The sequence below is a fragment of the Schistocerca cancellata genome, chromosome 2, assembly GCF_023864275.1.
Source record: "Schistocerca cancellata isolate TAMUIC-IGC-003103 chromosome 2, iqSchCanc2.1, whole genome shotgun sequence".
Classification (NCBI taxonomy): domain Eukaryota; kingdom Metazoa; phylum Arthropoda; class Insecta; order Orthoptera; family Acrididae; genus Schistocerca; species Schistocerca cancellata.
Window position 1 is genome coordinate 397775645 of NC_064627.1, and position 17940 is coordinate 397793584.

The 17940-nt window shown below is 41.2% G+C and overlaps 1 protein-coding gene across 1 annotated transcript in view; it reads right to left on the reverse strand.

The window, feature by feature from the left end:
• The window catches only part of LOC126161827 (regulating synaptic membrane exocytosis protein 2), a 1269779-nt gene that overhangs the window by 193474 nt on the left and 1058365 nt on the right, over positions 1 to 17940 (reverse strand). Inside the window, 1 exon segment of the mRNA XM_049917929.1 lies at positions 758 to 897. Coding sequence (XP_049773886.1) covers positions 758 to 897 — 140 coding nt within the window.

Consider the following 17940-nt stretch of genomic DNA (forward strand, 5'->3'; position numbering starts at 1 on the left):
AATTACAAGTTAGATATGTTTTGGAATTGAAGCTATTGGAAACTGACACAAATTTCTATTTTCAAGACAAGTAAAATACTTAAAGCGATAAAGAAACTGATTTCATTTACAAATCACATATAACATGAAAAGAAGATCTTTTGTTTCTCAGTGCAAGACGGTTCACAACCAACAAAGTATGGTTTAATCAACCATATGTTATATAAGTAGTTCTAAAAACATATAGAATACTACTTGCCACAAAAATCTCTAAGGGAAGAATTAACAAGATATTCCAAAAAACTTTAACATAATGTACAGCACTTAAATGTGTAAAAATAAATGTTGCACAAAACACTACCTCATGTGTAACAACAACAAAAACTGTAGAAAATAGTGGAAACTTCTAAACTTTTGATGTTGGACGCTACTGCACATTCCTTCATGTGATTCTAAAATCTGAAGCAAACAACATCACTCTCCTCCATCTCTGTATAATAAAGATAATATTGCAATTTAATAAGTGCAACTTTCAATAAATTATGTCCTATTTGAAAGTAGTAACATTTTAAGGAACATGTGCTCCTGCACAATATTATTGATTGCAATCTGCATTATCCCATGGTGGTAAAATCAACAATGAACTCATTCTACCAAGCACCTAGATAAAACTCTAAAATTAGTTCAAAAATTAAGCTTCAGTTAGTAATAACAACTAACATTATATTAGCATGTATTTCTGCACTGGCCTTTTTGCAGAAATATAATTAAGTATTACCTGGAGTATACAGCCCTGGAATGGTTCTCTGAAGGCTAACTGTTGTTGGTAAAGGGGATCCAATGTTCTTCTCGCAGTTGCAGTTTTTGCTTTAGCGATACACTTCTTTCCACTAACAAGGTAGACTTTGACATAGGGTGCTGTAACAATTAAAAAGTTTAAATATCTCAAATTATATACATCTAAACACTCATATTTCTTCTGAAGTTTTCCAATTTTGAATGCTGTCAAAAATTTTATACTTGATGAATAGTAATGATAATAATTGTATTTACATACATCATTGATTTAAGCAATGTACTAAATAGTTATAATTTAATTATTTACACATGAGTACGCTAATACTGGTCATCACACAATGTAAAAGGCAAAATTCATGATTTCTCTGCACTTGCAAAATGCAAAAAAGGTAAAACTTAAAATAATGATGGTTTAGCTCCTTCATAAAGAAGTAGGGCTGACTTCATTACTGTAATAACAGAAATTACTTCTGCAGAAGTAAGAGTCAATATTAATGGCATTTTTTATTAGTCTAGATAAACAAGCTATACTGAGTGAAAAAAGGAGTGTGAAAAGATGACAAACATAGTTTTTGATATCAGTGTACATTCTGGGGTGAGCAGCTAGAATTGTGTGCTAATGCTAATTTATGATTTATGATTTAGTTCCTTTCTCATTTTCCCTAGAAATGTAAAGACTGAATGGATTTTTCTGAAGTGATAACTCACAATATGTTATGTATCACAGTGTAGATGCTTTGAGTGAAAGTCATCAATCACATAACAAAGAATTTTGTCTCAAGTTAATAGTACCAAATGTATATGGATTTACAAGCGGTAGATAAAGAACAAATATATTTGATCCTTGTGTTTAGTAAAGATAATGACAAATATTTCTTACTTATTTGTCTGTATTCAAATTAGAAGAAGAAAAGGGCAATAAAATTGTTATTTACAAATATTCCATGATATTGATATGGGAGATCAACAAAAGAAAATACACATACATAAATGACAATAACTGCCAATTTACAAATTAATATTCCTTGTATTGCTTTTCATTGACATGAAATGCAGTATATTAGACACTGTATTTTTGGCAGCAAGATACATCACTGCAACATTACCACGAGTGTTATTAACTGCAAGAAATACTATGATTACTAATTTTCTTTCAGATGTGGCAAATGGAAAAATAAGACTATTAATGTATACATAATGTTCCTGGACAGGAGCAATGGATGTCTGGTGTTTCATGCATCTAGAGAGAAAATGCAATTAGAGAGAAAAAGAATATCCTTTCAATACATGACAATGAACAGGAACAATAATGGGAAACAGAAACAGATTCAGTTAAATAGTTATGTGTTACACTGACAATGTTTACAATATTTCATTATGAGTGAAATGTATCAACTAATTTACAAACGCACGCACACACACACACACACACACACACACACACACACATTGAGAGAGAGAGAGGGGGGGGGGAGGAGCTGGAGGAGGGGGGGGGGCAATGTTACCTATTCTAGATTTCATTTATGTAACAGAATTATTTTTCAAGTAAAATTATTTCAGTTTACTTATCCTTTTTCTGTAAGAGTAAGATTATGTTCTGAATATAAGATGTGATTTTTATTCTTAGTTTTATATTTAGGAATGCTACTATTGCTTTCAGATTGTAATCTTACAACATAACAAAAGTTATATGTGAATACTGTTAGTACATCCATCTGTTAAACTGCTGTGCCAAAAGTAATTTGGAAAATAACAAATTAAATAATTTTTACTGAAGAATAGATATAACAAATGGTGTAATCATGTCAGTGAAAAATTATTTATGACTGAACCATCACTAGTAGTCATTGAAATGTAAATCATATCTTTGTTCAAAAATTGATAGTTATATTTAAAAGGGATTGACAAATGTAAAAGTAGTAATGAATAAAAATAGGGAAGGAAATTAGAGTTTTAAAGGGTCTTCCAACTAAGATTTCACATTGGTACAAGAAACACTACAGCACTGTAGATGATGATGGGAACTGAAGATGTTAAGACACAAATTTATAGAATAATAAACAGCTGAAAAAAGTACAGTGGAAATGCAAAAGATGTTTCATCCTAAACAAATTAAGATAAGTATTTTCTTCCCAAATGAACATGTGAATAAAAACATGACAAAGTTAAACTATAATGACTAAATTTGGTTTAATCTCGATGTGGTTCTTCCTGAGTATAGGAAGAAACAGAGCAGTTGAACATAATACATCCTACCAAAGCAAATCTGCAAACTGGGATGGACAAAAAGAATTTGATATTATTAACACAATTAGCAATGAGCTGTTCATAACATGAAACACTTATTCTCCAAGAAAATAGCTGATATGCAGTTTTCTTCAGTTGTACTTTTTGAGGTAAGTAAGGCATTTATAAGAGGCAATTAAAGTACTTGAGTAACTCTGAAGATGTTTGGCAGTTGTAGAGCTGCAATATCTATTCAAGTAGTTAACTACATGTGGACAGATGTCCAAAAGTTTCATTGATAAATGTGTTGACAGTGCTGACAGTTACTACACTGACAATACCAGTTGTGATGGCATTCACTCCTGCTGATGTTGTATATTGCTTGGTGACATTCCATTATCACATATTATTGATTAACAACCTTCATACTAAATGCCAGTGTTGACTGTGATGTGGATGGTGACATGCTAAGGAACACTATGATTATGACCACTAATTTAATTTCAATTTGAAAGAAACTGTCTAAAAATCTATTTGCAACCAAAAAATAAAGATTTCTCTATTTTTATTCAATGAAATATAGTAATTTAAATTTGCATGTCACATATTGATAGCATGTATAGCTTCCAGGGTAATAGCTAGAGTGAACAGACCTTATAACATTATCCTACAAGACCTTGCTATGTTGGTACTCCAAACACCTGAAAGCAAAGGGACACTACAGCTATTATATTTATAAATAACATTCAGCTGTACTGTGTGGTTTAATGAAGATGAATTTGTCTTGGATAAAATATTTGGGAGGTAAAATTGTCCCTTATTTGTGTCTGTGAGTGGTATCTACACCGGAGAATGTTGTCATCAGGCGTCACAAAACTGCCGTTAGTGGAAGCACAAGAGTGTGGAATGCTCCATCAGACAGTAGGGTAGGCAGATTACAGAATTTAAAAATGCAAACATACAGACTGGAGTCAGATTCAATGGAAATTAGTTAAGTATGGTTGTATGAAGAAAAGGGCTACTGCTCAAATTATTACAGGGTTATCAAGACAAAACAAAACAAGTGTAACACAGAAGTAGGTCTAATAATAAATAAGAAAAAAGGAATGTGGATGAGCTACTATGAACAGTATAATCATAGCCAACCTAGATCCAAAGGCAACACCCATTACTAGTCTATAAGTTCTAATAGCCATTGTGATATAGTTCCATAATCAATTAGCAATTACTGAGTCAAAGTCAATCACAGCACCTACAACAGGCACTTCAACCCTAACCTAAATTGCTATTACACAGTTCTATATTTTATATGTGAGACATGTGTATAACAACAGCACAACATTATGGTTGCTTGCTTGTTCCATAGACACCATACAGTTCACCTATGACCCCAACCTAAACTGCTGTTACATAATTCTTTTTTATACATAAGACATGTGTATAGCTTGCTGATTCCTTAGACACCATATGTAGTAACACTGTTCACGTTACGTCGCACTTCACTTAGCGTAGACCGGGACTGTGTCCTAGGCATGCCCGATGTTGACTGACTGCGCACGGCCTGTCCTGCCGGAGTTGTTGTTGTTGTTCTTGTTGTTACGCCGGCAGAGGTCGCGTCCGAATTCTCGCGTGCCCTCTGGTGGACGGGACTCTACTGGCGGCAACTACCGTCCGTGACGCGCCGTGCCAATGTGCGCCTCCCGCGATCTTTCTGGTGGCTACTACACTCCTCCTCCTTCGGGGGGTGAAGCCACTGTGATCCACTGCGTCGGAAGGTGGAGCGTCAGGCAGGAGCGATGACCTCCACATCCATTGGATGGCCGGAGTCGAGGGGATCTGCCAACCCTCGAGCTGGAACCTTCGAATACGGCTGGAAATGACCCACACGAAGAGGCCCCCGTCGTCCCACAACCGTGGTGGACGGGACTCTACTGGCGGCAACTACCGTCCGTGACGCGCCGTGCCAATGTGCGCCTCCCGCGATCTTTCTGGTGGCTACTACACTCCTCCTCCTTCGGGGGGTGAAGCCACTGTGATCCACTGCGTCGGAAGGTGGAGCGTCGGGCAGGAGCGATGACCTCCACATCCATTGGATGGCCGGAGTCGAGGGGATCTGCCAACCCTCGAGCTGGAACCTTCGAATACGGCTGGAAATGACCCACACGAAGAGGCCCCCGTCGTCCCACAACCGGAGCCCGGGACAGCACGGGCAACAAGCTGTCGAAGTCTGGATCCTGTTCCACCGCAGGAGGGGCAAGACCCAGTGGCGGGGACGAAGGGGAAGGGACGACCACAGGGGAACTAGCCCCCTGCGAAACCGGGCCGGCTAGGGGGGCCGGCTCTCGCTGGGGCATCTCAAATGACGGCGATGCCGGTGCTGGAGCCACTGGAGGCTGCCAAGGCTGAGAACCATCGCAGTGTGGCAGAGTCACAGCGGGGAGAGGAGGTAACGTCCCCTGTGAAACCAATACAGGTGCCGGCAATGGGGAAGCCGGTGTCCAAGAGGTCGGAGGGTGGGTGCCTGAACGTGGACGGAGCTGATTTTGGTGACGACGTACCACCCGGTCCCCCGCCTGCAAGGTATAGAGCCGGCGGCCATGGCGGTGCAGGACCGCCGCCGGTATCCAATGTGGATTGCGACCAAACCCACGGGCCCAGACTGACATACCCAGTGGAAAGCCAGGTACTCCGTTTTGTGAAGACCGGCGAGGACCAGGCTGGAGGAGGTGCAGCAGAGTCCTAGGTTGACGCCCATGGAGGAGCTCTGCGGGGCTGCGGTCTCCCATTGGTGTGGTCCGGTATGCCGTCAAGAAAAACGTCAATGCTTCCTCTGCAGGAAATTCGTGCACATACTTTTTCATCTGCGTCTTAAAGGTGCGCACCATGCGCTCAGCTTCCCCATTCGATTGTGGATGGAAGGGGGCAGAGCAAATGTGCCGAATACCGAAGCGCCTACAAAAATCCTGGAAGGTCTGCGAAAGAAACTGCGGTCCATTGTCCGAGACCAGGGTGATTGGCAGACCTTCCACAGAAAAGATTTTTGCTAGTGCCTGGATGGCAACTTCTGAAGTGGTTGAGGAGCAGCGAACCACATATGGGAATCGGGAATAAGCATCAATGACAATGAGCCAAAAGCCATTGAGAAACGGGCCTGCAAAATCGATGTGAACACGTTCCCACGCCTGGGTTGCCGGCGGCCATGAAGAGAACGCTGCCCTGGGAGATGCTTGTTGGCTCATACACTGGGAACAGGCGGCCACCAAGTGCTCAATTTCTCTGTCAATACCGGGCCAGTACACATGTCTGCAAGCCAAGGTTTTAGTACGGGAAACACCCCAGTGCCCCGCATGTAATAACTTGAGGACCTCCCTTCGTAAACGTGCAGGAACAACCACGCGAGGAGCTGTATCATCGGTAGCCAGAAGGAGAACTCCTTCCAAGACCGAGAGACGGTCTCGTAGAAGAAAATAATTACAAAGAGGGTCCGAGGCCCGGCCCGGAGGGCGGGACAACCACCCCTGCTGAATGAGGCGAACTACTTGCCGGAGAACCGGGTCAGCCGCCGTTTCCCTGGCGACTCGAGAACTAGTGATCGGGAAGCCATCAACCGCTAGGTGGGATGCCACATCCAAATGGAAACACATAATCTCCTCTCGATCAAATGTAGGGTCCGGGCCCACCGGAAGACGGGAAAGAGCGTCGGCGTTGGCATGCTGGCCTGTAGGGCGAAAACGAATGTCATAATGGTACTTAGAGAGGAACAAGGCCCAGTGCTGTAAACTGTGGGCTGCCCTATCCGGAATCTGAGAGGCGGGGCCAAATAACGATATTAACGGCTTATGGTCAGTGATTAACTGAAACTTCGTGCCATACAAGAAAGGGTGAAACTTGGTAACAGCGTAGACAATGGCCAAAGCCTCATTTTCCATCTGGGAGTAATGGGCCTGCACGGGACTAAGCATTTTCGACGCAAACGCCAGTGGTTGCTCGGAACCATCTGCGTTGCGATGGGCCAGGACCGCCCCCACCCCATACTGGGAAGCATCCATAGCCAGGACCAACGGCTTATGGGGATCAAAAGTAGCCAAACAAGGGGCTGATGTGAGGAGGCCCTTCAACGAGGTGAACGCTCGCTCGCATGCAGGCGACCAATCAAAAGGAACACCCTGGTGCAGAAGGCAGTACAGGGGGTGGGCTATAGTGGAAGCCCTGGGAATGAACCGGTGGTAATAGGCTATCTTGCCTAAAAAAGCTTGTAACTCCTTCAGCGAAGTGGGCCGAGGAAGGTTGACGATACCTTGGACCAAACTGCCTAGTGGCTGGATGCCGTGCCGAGATATGGTGTAGCCCACATACTCAATGGACGGTTGGAAGAAGGTTGACTTATGCAGGTTGCAACGCAAGCCCACAGACCTGAATTTGAGAAAGAGGGTGTGAAGGTTGTGCAAGTGGTCCATCGTGCTGCGGCCCGTGACAATGATGTCATCCAGGTAATTAATACAATGAGGGATTGTCGACGTGACATGCTCAAGATAACGCTGGATATCCCAAAAGCCAACCGCTGGTATTGGTAAAGGCCAAACGGGGTGTTGACGACTGCCAGCCGTTTGGAGTCCTCATCAAGTGGTATCTGATGATAAGCCCCTGACAGATCGATTTTCGGAAAATATTGGCCTCCCGCCACGGCGGAGAACAATTCATCAGCACGAGGCAAAGGATAGGTGTCCACCACCAATTGGGAATTAATGGTGGCCTTAAAATCGCCACAAAGACGTAATTTTCCCGAGGGCTTCTTGACAATAACGAGGGGCGAAGCCCACTCACTGGAAGAAATGGGAAGAACGACCCCTAGGGCTGTCAGCCGGTCGAGCTCTTCCTTTACCTGAGGGCGGAGAGCCAAGGGGATCTGCCTCGCGCGTAGAAAACGCGGGCGAGCAGACGCCTTCAACGTTAAGTGAGCTTCAAAATCTGAAACACGCCCCAGGCCCTCCTCAAAAATATCTGGAAAGTCTGAGATCAAAGATTCCAATGAGTGATAGGGAACGTCTTCGGAGACCAACTGGATGGTGTCAGCGATAGAAAAACCGAAAGCTTGAAAGGCATCCAGGCCAAAAAGGTTAGCGGAGCTCGCATCACTGACAACAATAAAAGTAATAGGCTGAGTGACTGATTTGTAAGTCACGTCGGTAGTGAATTGACCCAGGAGGGGAATGAACTGTTTACCATAACCGCGTAGACGCCGGTAAACTGGCGCCAACGGGGGCGATCCAAGGTCGGAATACGTTTGTGCATTCAACAACGAAACTGCCGCGCCCGTATCTACCTGCAGTCGTAACCGGCGCGACCGAACCGACACCTCGATAAAGAGTTTGCGTGCCGATGCGTCGGGAGCCTGGCCCGATGAAACTTCCTGAATGTCAACGTCCATGTCCTCTGTACTTGCTTCCTTCGATTCCTTTGAGGCTGAGCGGCAAACTTTAGCAATGTGACCGTTTTTATGACATTTGCGACAAACGGCCCAACAAACTTCCTGAATGTCAACGTCCATGTCCTCTGTACTTGCTTCCTTCGATTCCTTTGAGGCTGAGCGGCAAACTTTAGCAATGTGACCGTTTTTATGACATTTGCGACAAACGGCCCAACGCTGGGGGCACTTTGACCGATCGTGATGTATATAGCACGACGCACAGGACGGCAACAGGGGCCGGCGGCCAGAATTCTGTTTACGCGCCACGCGGGAGCGGCCGTAACGGCCGGATTGTACCGCTCGCACGTCGTCCACCCCGGACACAGTGGACGCGGCCGCGCCGCCCTGAACCTCCGCGACGTCACACCACGCCTCCAGCTGTTGACCTGCTGCATGAGAGACTTCATACGATTGAGCAATGGACAGGACTTCCTCGAGGGAAGGGTCTTCTAACTGCAGGGCCCGTTGCTGGACCTCCCGATCAGGGGCCGAACGAACAATGATGTCGCGGACCATAACATGGGCATACGACTCCCGCGACTGCTCCGTGACAAAATGACACTTGCGACTAAGACCTTGCAGGGTAGCGGCCCACGCCCGGTAAGACTGATGGGGCTGTTTCTTGCATTGATAGAACACGACCCTAGCCGCCACAACATGTGTGCGGCGGCGATAATATGAAGACAGCAATGAACACAATGCGTCACACGACAAGGACGAGGGTTCCTGCAACGGCGCTAGCTGCCGCAAAACTTGATACAGCGAGGGAGATATCCAAGACAAGAAGAGAGCACGACATACCTCCGCATCGGCAACATGAAACGTCTGGAAATGCTGCCGAAGGCGATGTTCATATGCGTCCCAATCCTCCGCCGTCTCGTCATACGGGGGAAAGGGAGGAGGGAACTGTGCCGGAGCAGACGGTGTGGAGAGCAACGCCGGAAGCACTTGTTTCATGGTGGCCATGAGCTCCGTCTGCTGCACGACCAAAACCCGCACCAAATCCTCCATGCCGTGGAGAAACTGCGGAACTGGAACAACGACGCAACACGCGAAAGAACGACCCTACTCGTCGCCAATTGTGTAGTAACACTGTTCACGTTACGTCGCACTTCACTTAGCGTAGACCGGGACTGTGTCCTACGCATGCCCAATGTTGACTGACTGCGCACGGCCTGTCCTGCCAGAGTTGTTGTTGTTGTTCTTGTTGTTACGCCGGCAGAGGTCGCGTCCGAATTCTCGCGTGCCCTCTGGTGGACGGGACTCTACTGGCGGCAACTACCGTCCGTGACGCACCGTGCCAATGTGCGCCTCCCGCGATCTTTCTGGTGGCTACTACACCATACAATTCTCCTATAATAGTATTTTAGGATTAATGTAAGAAATCCACATCTCACAGGCTGAAACCAGTTAAATTCATCACCTCTCATTTTTCTACCATGAACTGAAGATTATAACACCTACAGATCATAACAGGATAATAAGTTTCATGCAAGACCTACTAATTTGGCTAATTCCAACATGGTGTTACATATTAACAAAAGCTGTTATGCTCAATATTGAAAGTCAATTATATGACTGCTATCGGTGTAACATTCATTCAGCTGATGACAGAGGAGCAAAGAGCATGTTTTACATATACTACTATAATGCAAATGCATCAGGTGAATTATTATGAATAAAATGTTAGTCAGAATATTAAATCCTCCATAACTTTGGAAATAATCAGACTTGAAAAATCTAAGACCAGTTTTGGAATCAGCACAAAAATTCCTTCAAGATGTGGCATTTTTCCCCTCATTTCACACTTACTTTAAATTGCATAAAATTCCATTTATTTTATTTTGCTAAGGTGACAGAATGGGATCTGGAAGCAACAGTTGACTCAGATATTATTGCTAGCACATTTGCATACATCATGATTAATTCTGCCTTCAGGCAGCTTAATTCTATTATGAAGTACATATTTATAATTTTTTTTGAGAGCTCGCATCCCTTCAACTGGTGGGGAGACACATACTAATACATAAACTTCTGAGCAATGCCAGAAGGCAGATCAGTGTGGGTTGATGTTGAAGTAAGCTGGTGAGACCAACACTGCCTGTGTTTTTGTGAATGCCTTTCAAAAGTAGGTTGGCAACAGAGCAAAACCACAGCCGATGTCTGCTGTTCTTATGAACTCTGACTGTGAACAGTGCTTACATAACAAGCATTGTAGTATGAATCCTGATTCAGACTTATTAATATTTACCTAGCACAAGTGAAGTCTGGGACCAAAATCCTGAATGGATTGCAACCAGTTTAATTCACTGTGTTATTGATGAAATAAAAAAGTTGGATTTGTTATGCCAGTTGAATAGTGGGTCCAGAATTAAGTTTTTACTGACTCTGAGTGAAAAACAACATACCATGCAGATGAAGAAGAGATTGAAAAAAATGTGTGAATAAAGGAATAGTTCATAGAAAGAAATAATTCATATTGTTAAAGCACATGAGAATTAAATTATAATGGGAAATTGGACTTCAATAACAGGAAAAGGCAGAATGGAAAATAGTGGGTGAACACATACTGAGGAAAAGAATGAAAGAGGAAGCCACCTTGTGCAGTTTTGCACAAAGTGCAATTTAATCATTGCACAAACTTGGTATGAGAATCATAAAAGATGGATGTACATATGAAAGATACCTAGTGATACAAGAAGGTTACAGATTGACTATATAATGACAAAAACAAATTTTGAAACAAGATTTGAAACTGAAATACATTTCCTGGGTCAGATGTGAACACTGGTCACAATAGCAGATCATAACTGAAGAAACTGCAGAAAGGTATGAAATTAAAGACATGGAATGTGGATAAGTTGAAAGAACAGGGTTCTCTGTTAGTTTCAAAGGGAGCACTGGACGAAAGTTGACTGAGATAGGAGAAAGGAATATAATACAAGTCAAATGGGTAGCTTTGAGAGAAGGAATAGCAAAGACAGTAGAGGAATAGCTAGGTAAAAATACAAGGCCCTTAGAAATCCCAGGATAGAGCATGAGATACTTACTCGAATTTGTATTGCAACAATCATATATGGGTGTAGTAGTGGGAGTCTGAGTGGTGTATTTCATCAGCGCTGGCAGCAGGTGAACACGGGGTATTGTCACTGTAATTATTCAACAAGGTCAGTGCCATGTTGCGAGGCAGGTTAGATTGTTGAAACAGCAAACTCAGTTATACTGAACAGCTAGTGCAGCAAGGGGCAAGGTAAGGTAGATTTCCACACTGAGAGTGGCAGTGGTGTTTTAGGATAAGAAGCTGGTAGTAGTGCATATGCACAACAAGCATGATATTGCCCACTATAGGTACTGGACATTTTTATTATGAAGTTATTCTCAGTCTTGCAACCTACCAGGTCAACAGGGCCGTGGCAGATGAGGCTGCCACAAGGACCTGCAGTTCTTGGGTGCAGCCAGTGCCACACAACAGCTGGCCATCCCACGTCAACACCAATAGCGTGGCTGAGTCCTGCCCAGGGGCAATGGTCACTCCCCATGTGTACTAGCCATCTACAACAGTCGCATGACAGGCACCTCATTGTGGTGGGGGTCCAATGCCGTGACCCACTTGGGCACTGTCCGGGCTGGAGCAGATAAAATGTCATCAAGTACACCCTGCTGGCAAGGGGCTGTGCAGCCAGCTCACATAATGACACCATCAGCACCCCACAGAGTAGCTGCATCAGCATTGTGGGATGTGCAGAAGACCAGCCAACCAGAATTCATCAGCCAGACACTGACCTGATGCTCTATGCCATGCAGATGCTTCAATACAGAACTTGTTTCATTTGGAGCTGCCTTTCATAGGAGTTTCCTGAGCTCTCATCTCACCTTCACCACCAGTTCACATGATCCTGGCTCACAGCTGCCCCACTCTCCTGGGGGAAGAGGGGGGAAGGGGGTGCTATAAATTGATCAAGGGAGAAATATAAAATTGCAGCAACTGAAGAAAGCAGAAGGGAAAACAGACATCTAAAAAAATGGGACAAATATGAAGAGCAAATGGGTAATGCAGCTATGAATAGACAAGATATGCAAAATTGTAGAAGCATGCATAACTAGGGGAGTAATAGATGCCACCTATAGGTAAATTTAAGAGACCTTTGGTGAAAAGAGAAGCTCATATATGAATATTAGAAGCTCAGGTGGCAAGTCATTACTCAGAAACGAAGGGAAGGCTGAAAGATGAAAGGAATATACAGAATGTCTGCACATAGGAAATAAATCTGAAGACAGTATTATGAAAAGGGAAGAGGAAGTAGATAAAAACAAGTTAGGAGATAGGAAACTGCTACAAGAACTTCACAGGACACCTAATGTGGAACAAGGCACTTGGAGTGGGTGACATACTCTCAAAATTATTATTATACTTTGTTGAAGACACCATGACAAAATCATTCAATCTGCTATGAAAGAGACTCCAGACAGGTGAAAAACCCTCACAATTAAGGAAGATTGTTATAATTCCAACTTCAAAGAAGGTTGATGCAGATGGGTGTGAAAGCTCCAAAACTAAAGCTGAATAGGGTAAAATGTTCTTACAAAAACCTCAGTTAAATAAGTCACGGTAGCAAAACACCGACATGAATTATTTATGAAAGAATGGAAAGACAGGTAGAAGGTGGTCTCAAGTTTGGGTTTCAGAGAAATGTTGGAACACAGGAGGCAAAACTAACCCTTTCATTTATGGTTGAATATAGACTGAAGAGGAGCACAACTTCCCTTAGATCATTCACATGTTTATTCAGCTTGCTGGAGGCTATCACTTACTACCATGTTCAATATATCATTTTCGAAAACCTAAAAATCAACGGAAAGTTACACAAGTAGCATTAAATTTGTAGGTTTACAAAAAGTTTTAACAGTCAGGTTACCTTCTATTCAGAAGGCTGTTACATGTAGCGACTGTTATTGACTTGCAAGTAATAGATTTCAGCTACCAGTCGTCCTTTTTAAGTTTCATTGGAAGATCTAGATTTCAGCTATAAACTAGCTATTCTCAATGCACTATCATTTTTGATCAATGCATGTAATGCCTGTTGGTCAGGTTTCATCCACAGTTAATTGAATACTGGTAGATGGCTAGTGCACATGGGAAGTGAGTATTCAATGAACTGTGGATGAAGCCCGACCAACAGGCATTACATGCATTGATCAAAAATGATAGTGCATTGAGAATGGCTAGTTTCTATCTGAAATCTAGATCTGCCAATAAAACTTAAACAGGATGACTGATAGCTGAAATCTATTATTTACAAGTTTTAACAGTGTTGGCTGGAGACCATTCTTTGAAATTATGAAGATAGCAGGGATAAAAAGTTATCTAAAACTTGTACAAAAACCAGACTGCCATCAATGAATATAAAAGTGAGGTAGTAGTTGAGAAAGGAGTGGGGTAACAGTCTAGCCTCTGCTCAATGTAATTTAATCTGTACATCTTGCAGGCAGTGAAGGACACCAAGGCAATAAGGTCCGAAGGTTGTGTGAAAAGAAATAAAAATCTTGAGGTTTACTAGTGACATTGTAATTCTTTCAGAGACAGTAAAAGTCTTAGAACAGCAGCTAAATAAAATCTTGAGGCAAGTTATGAGATGAACATGGTTAATGGACTGTAGTCAGATTAAATCAGACAATATTGAGGGAAATAGGTCTGGAAGTAAGATGCTAAAAGTAGCAGAAGGATTTTGCTGTTTTGGCAACAAAATAAATGATGATAGCCAAAGTAGAACGAATATAAAATGTGGACTGTCTATAAAAAGACAAGCATAACTGAAAGAAAAGGAATTTGTTAACATCAAACATAAATTTAACTGTTAATGAGTTTTTTCTAAATATATTTTTCTGGAATGTAATCTTATGTGGATGTGGATGTGAAAGGTGGATAATGAACAGTACAAGTACGAAGAGAATAAAACATTTTGAAAAGATTTAGACAAGATGTCTGTACAGTGCATAAAGTGGCAATTGACTGTAAATGATTAAAAGTGTGAATTGATCCACGTGAGTACTAAATGGAATCTGTTAAATTTTGGTTACACAATAAATCATAGAAATCTAAAGGCAGTCAATTCAGCTAAATACCTAGGAAAAACAATTACTAACAACTACTAACAACTTAAACTTGGACAATCAATATATAATGTTGTGGGAAAAGTGAACCAAAGACCACTTTTTATTGGCAGAACACTTAGAAGATGCCATAAAATCACTTAGAAGACTGCCCACACTACACTGGTACACCCCCTGCTGAAGCATTTCTGTGCAGTATAAGATCCTTGCCTGATAGGATAGATGGAGAACATCAAAAAAATTCAAACATGAAATAGGGGAGAGAGTGGCAAGGCTTAAAACAAAGTCATTTTTTGATGCATCAAGATATTTCAAGAAATTTCAGTCTCCAACTTTCTCATCTGAAGGAGAAAATATTTTGTTGACACCCACCTACATCGGGAGAAATGATGACTGTAATAAAATAAGAGAAATCAGAACCTGCAGAGAGAGATCAAAAGTGTCTGCTTTTTCCAATACACTGTTCAAGACTGGAGTGGCAGAGAAAGTAGTTACTGGACTGGACTAACTAAAAAGGTGGTGGTCACATTAATGTGACTGGAATAATTAAAATGTATGTGGTATTTTGTAAAAATACCTTGGTAAATATGGGTGAATGATCATAACAATTACTTTATATGACAGTTTAAAAATAGTAATGTTTCTTGACATCACAGGTAAACTTATCGAGAGTCATTCATTCACTCCCTGAATCCATTCACTCCTTGATTCATACATCTTGTTCCAGAAATCCCATCATGAAGGAGAATCTTCACATAAGTGCATCAAGTCAAGCTATACATTAATAGGCAGAAGTGGCCACTGCACATTACTTTGCCTACTTTCAAGTATACTAGTAACAACAATGTTAGAAAGGGAACACTTTCCTGACACAGGGTTATTAAATTGAAAAAAAAAAAAGATATGATTATTAATAGACTAAATATTTAGAGCCTTGTAAATGGAGGATAGTTTCATTCCAGAATTACTACACTAAATAAGTAAATGATAATAATTTGTCATTTAGATTATCAACACTGAAATAGTACAAAATTAGTGCACATCAGCAAAAAGTGTGAGCAGTAAGAATATTACATGAAGTAAGTAACTGAGCAACTAGTAATGCCCTCTTCAGAAGGGTATGGCCATTGCTATGTATATTTCCCACTAAACTTACTCTCTACTAATAATTGCACCTAATAATAATTTTCAGTTTCATTTGGATTGTGATTTACAGCTGCATTATAAGACAGAAAACATATCCCTACAGATTGCGCCTCCTTGTATAGGATTCAGAGAGGAGTTCTTTATACTGGAGTCAGGTCTTCAGCAAACTCCCATTATAATTAACAATGTTGTGATGTTAATTTTGAGCTGTTAAGTTGACTTTAACCTTAGCTATTTAAAATAGCTGAGAAATCAGCACCAGTGGGAATGATGATAGTGACAATGCTACCATATTAAATTTGGTTTGAGCAAGCACAATATTTTGTAGCAGTTCAGTAACAATTAATTATGAATGTAGTTTCTGAGAGGTGCATCTCTTTGTCATAGCATACCTTTGAATATTTCACATACACTGTTCTAGTTCAATCCATTGATTTGTGACAGTATTTTTCCTTTTTAATAAGAGATTACCAAAAGATGATACTTGTACCTTTATCGTCAGCTCTAAAGTAATCTAAAAAAGTTTCCCAGCCAGGTTGTTAATGAAAGTTAGTTTGCTATTTTCATGTTCCATGGATCATTTGCATGAATTTATCTATTTATTTTTTTTGAGAAAAGAACTTAAATATGTGTGTTAGCAGTTGCTGCCCAGCACCTTTCATAAAATTCAATAGTACAAATTCTTCTACAGGAAAGGAGTTGTCAAGCAGAAACATTTTCAGTTTGTTTTCAAATTTTACTTTGCGTCCGCCAATCATTTTATATCACTCGATAAGTGAACAGAAATTGCTGTGGGAGCTTTGTGTGCCCATTTTTGTACTAAGGACAACCTTTTTGTGGTGTAATGAATGTAATTTTCTCTTCTGGTATTGTATGTATGTGCAGCATTGCTCCTTATGAACTGCAGTGGAATATTTACAACAAACTTCATGTAGGAATAAATATACTTTGTCTACAAGACAATAACGGATGAGCACCACATAGTATTTTTACAGCACATTTTTGAACAATGAAGACTTTCTTTCTTAAAGATGAGTTACCCCAGAACATTATTCCATATGGCATTACTGTATGAAAATATGCAGAATATGTCAATTTATTGATTGGTCTCTCCTGAAGATTTGCAGTGATTCTAAGTGCCAATGTGGCTGACCTAAGTTGTTTTAGAAGTTCCAAAGTGTGCTTTTTGCAGTTTAAAGTCTCAGAAATATGGACCTAGGAATTTTCAAGTATGCATCCTATTTATTATTTCCTCACCACGTGTGACACTTACCATCGGTGCAGTACTGCTAGATTTGCAGAACGGAATATGTTGTGTCTTTTTAAAATTAAGAGGTTGACGATTTGCAGAAAACCAATCAATTATACTTTTAAGAACACTGTTTATCATTTCTTCTGTTGCTATATGTATGCATGCTTGGATTGATTACAACAGTACAGTCATCCACAAAAAGAACTAACTCTTCTTGTTGTATATTAGACAAAAGATCATTTGCAATGATTCTAAGTGCTGGATTGGATGAAACAAGTTGTTTTAGGATTCTCAAAAAGAGCTGTTTTCAGTTTAAAGTCACATCAACGTGGACACCTAAGAATTTTGGAGTATCAACACAGTTTACTATTTCTTCACCATGCATGAAAATTATCATTTCTGTAATAGCACTATATTTACAGCCTGATTATGTTGTGTCTTTTTAAAATTAATAGTGAGACCACTCACAAAAAATAGGTCAATGATACATTAAGAATACTGTTTAACATTTTTGCTCTTGCTGTATATACACTTGGATTGATTGCAATAGCAGAGTCATGCTTGAAAAGAATTCTGCTTATTACATATGATGGAAGGTCTTTTCCATAGGTTGCTGTTGTGGTCTTCAGTCCAGAGGCTGGTTTGATACAGCTCTCCATGCTACTCTATCCTTCATCTCCAACCTATATCCTTTTGAATCTGCTTAGTGTATTCATCTCTTGGTCTCCCTCTACTATTTTTACCCCCCACACTGACCTCCAATACTAAATTGGTGATCCCTTGATGCCTCAGAATCAACCGATCCCTTCTTCTAGTCAACCTGTGATGCAATTTCTGTTCTCCCCAATTCTATTCAGTACCTCCTCATTAGTTATGTGATCTACCCATCTAATCTTCAGCAGTTTTCTGTAACACCACATTTCGAAAGTTTCTATTCTCTTCTTGTCAAAATTATTTATTG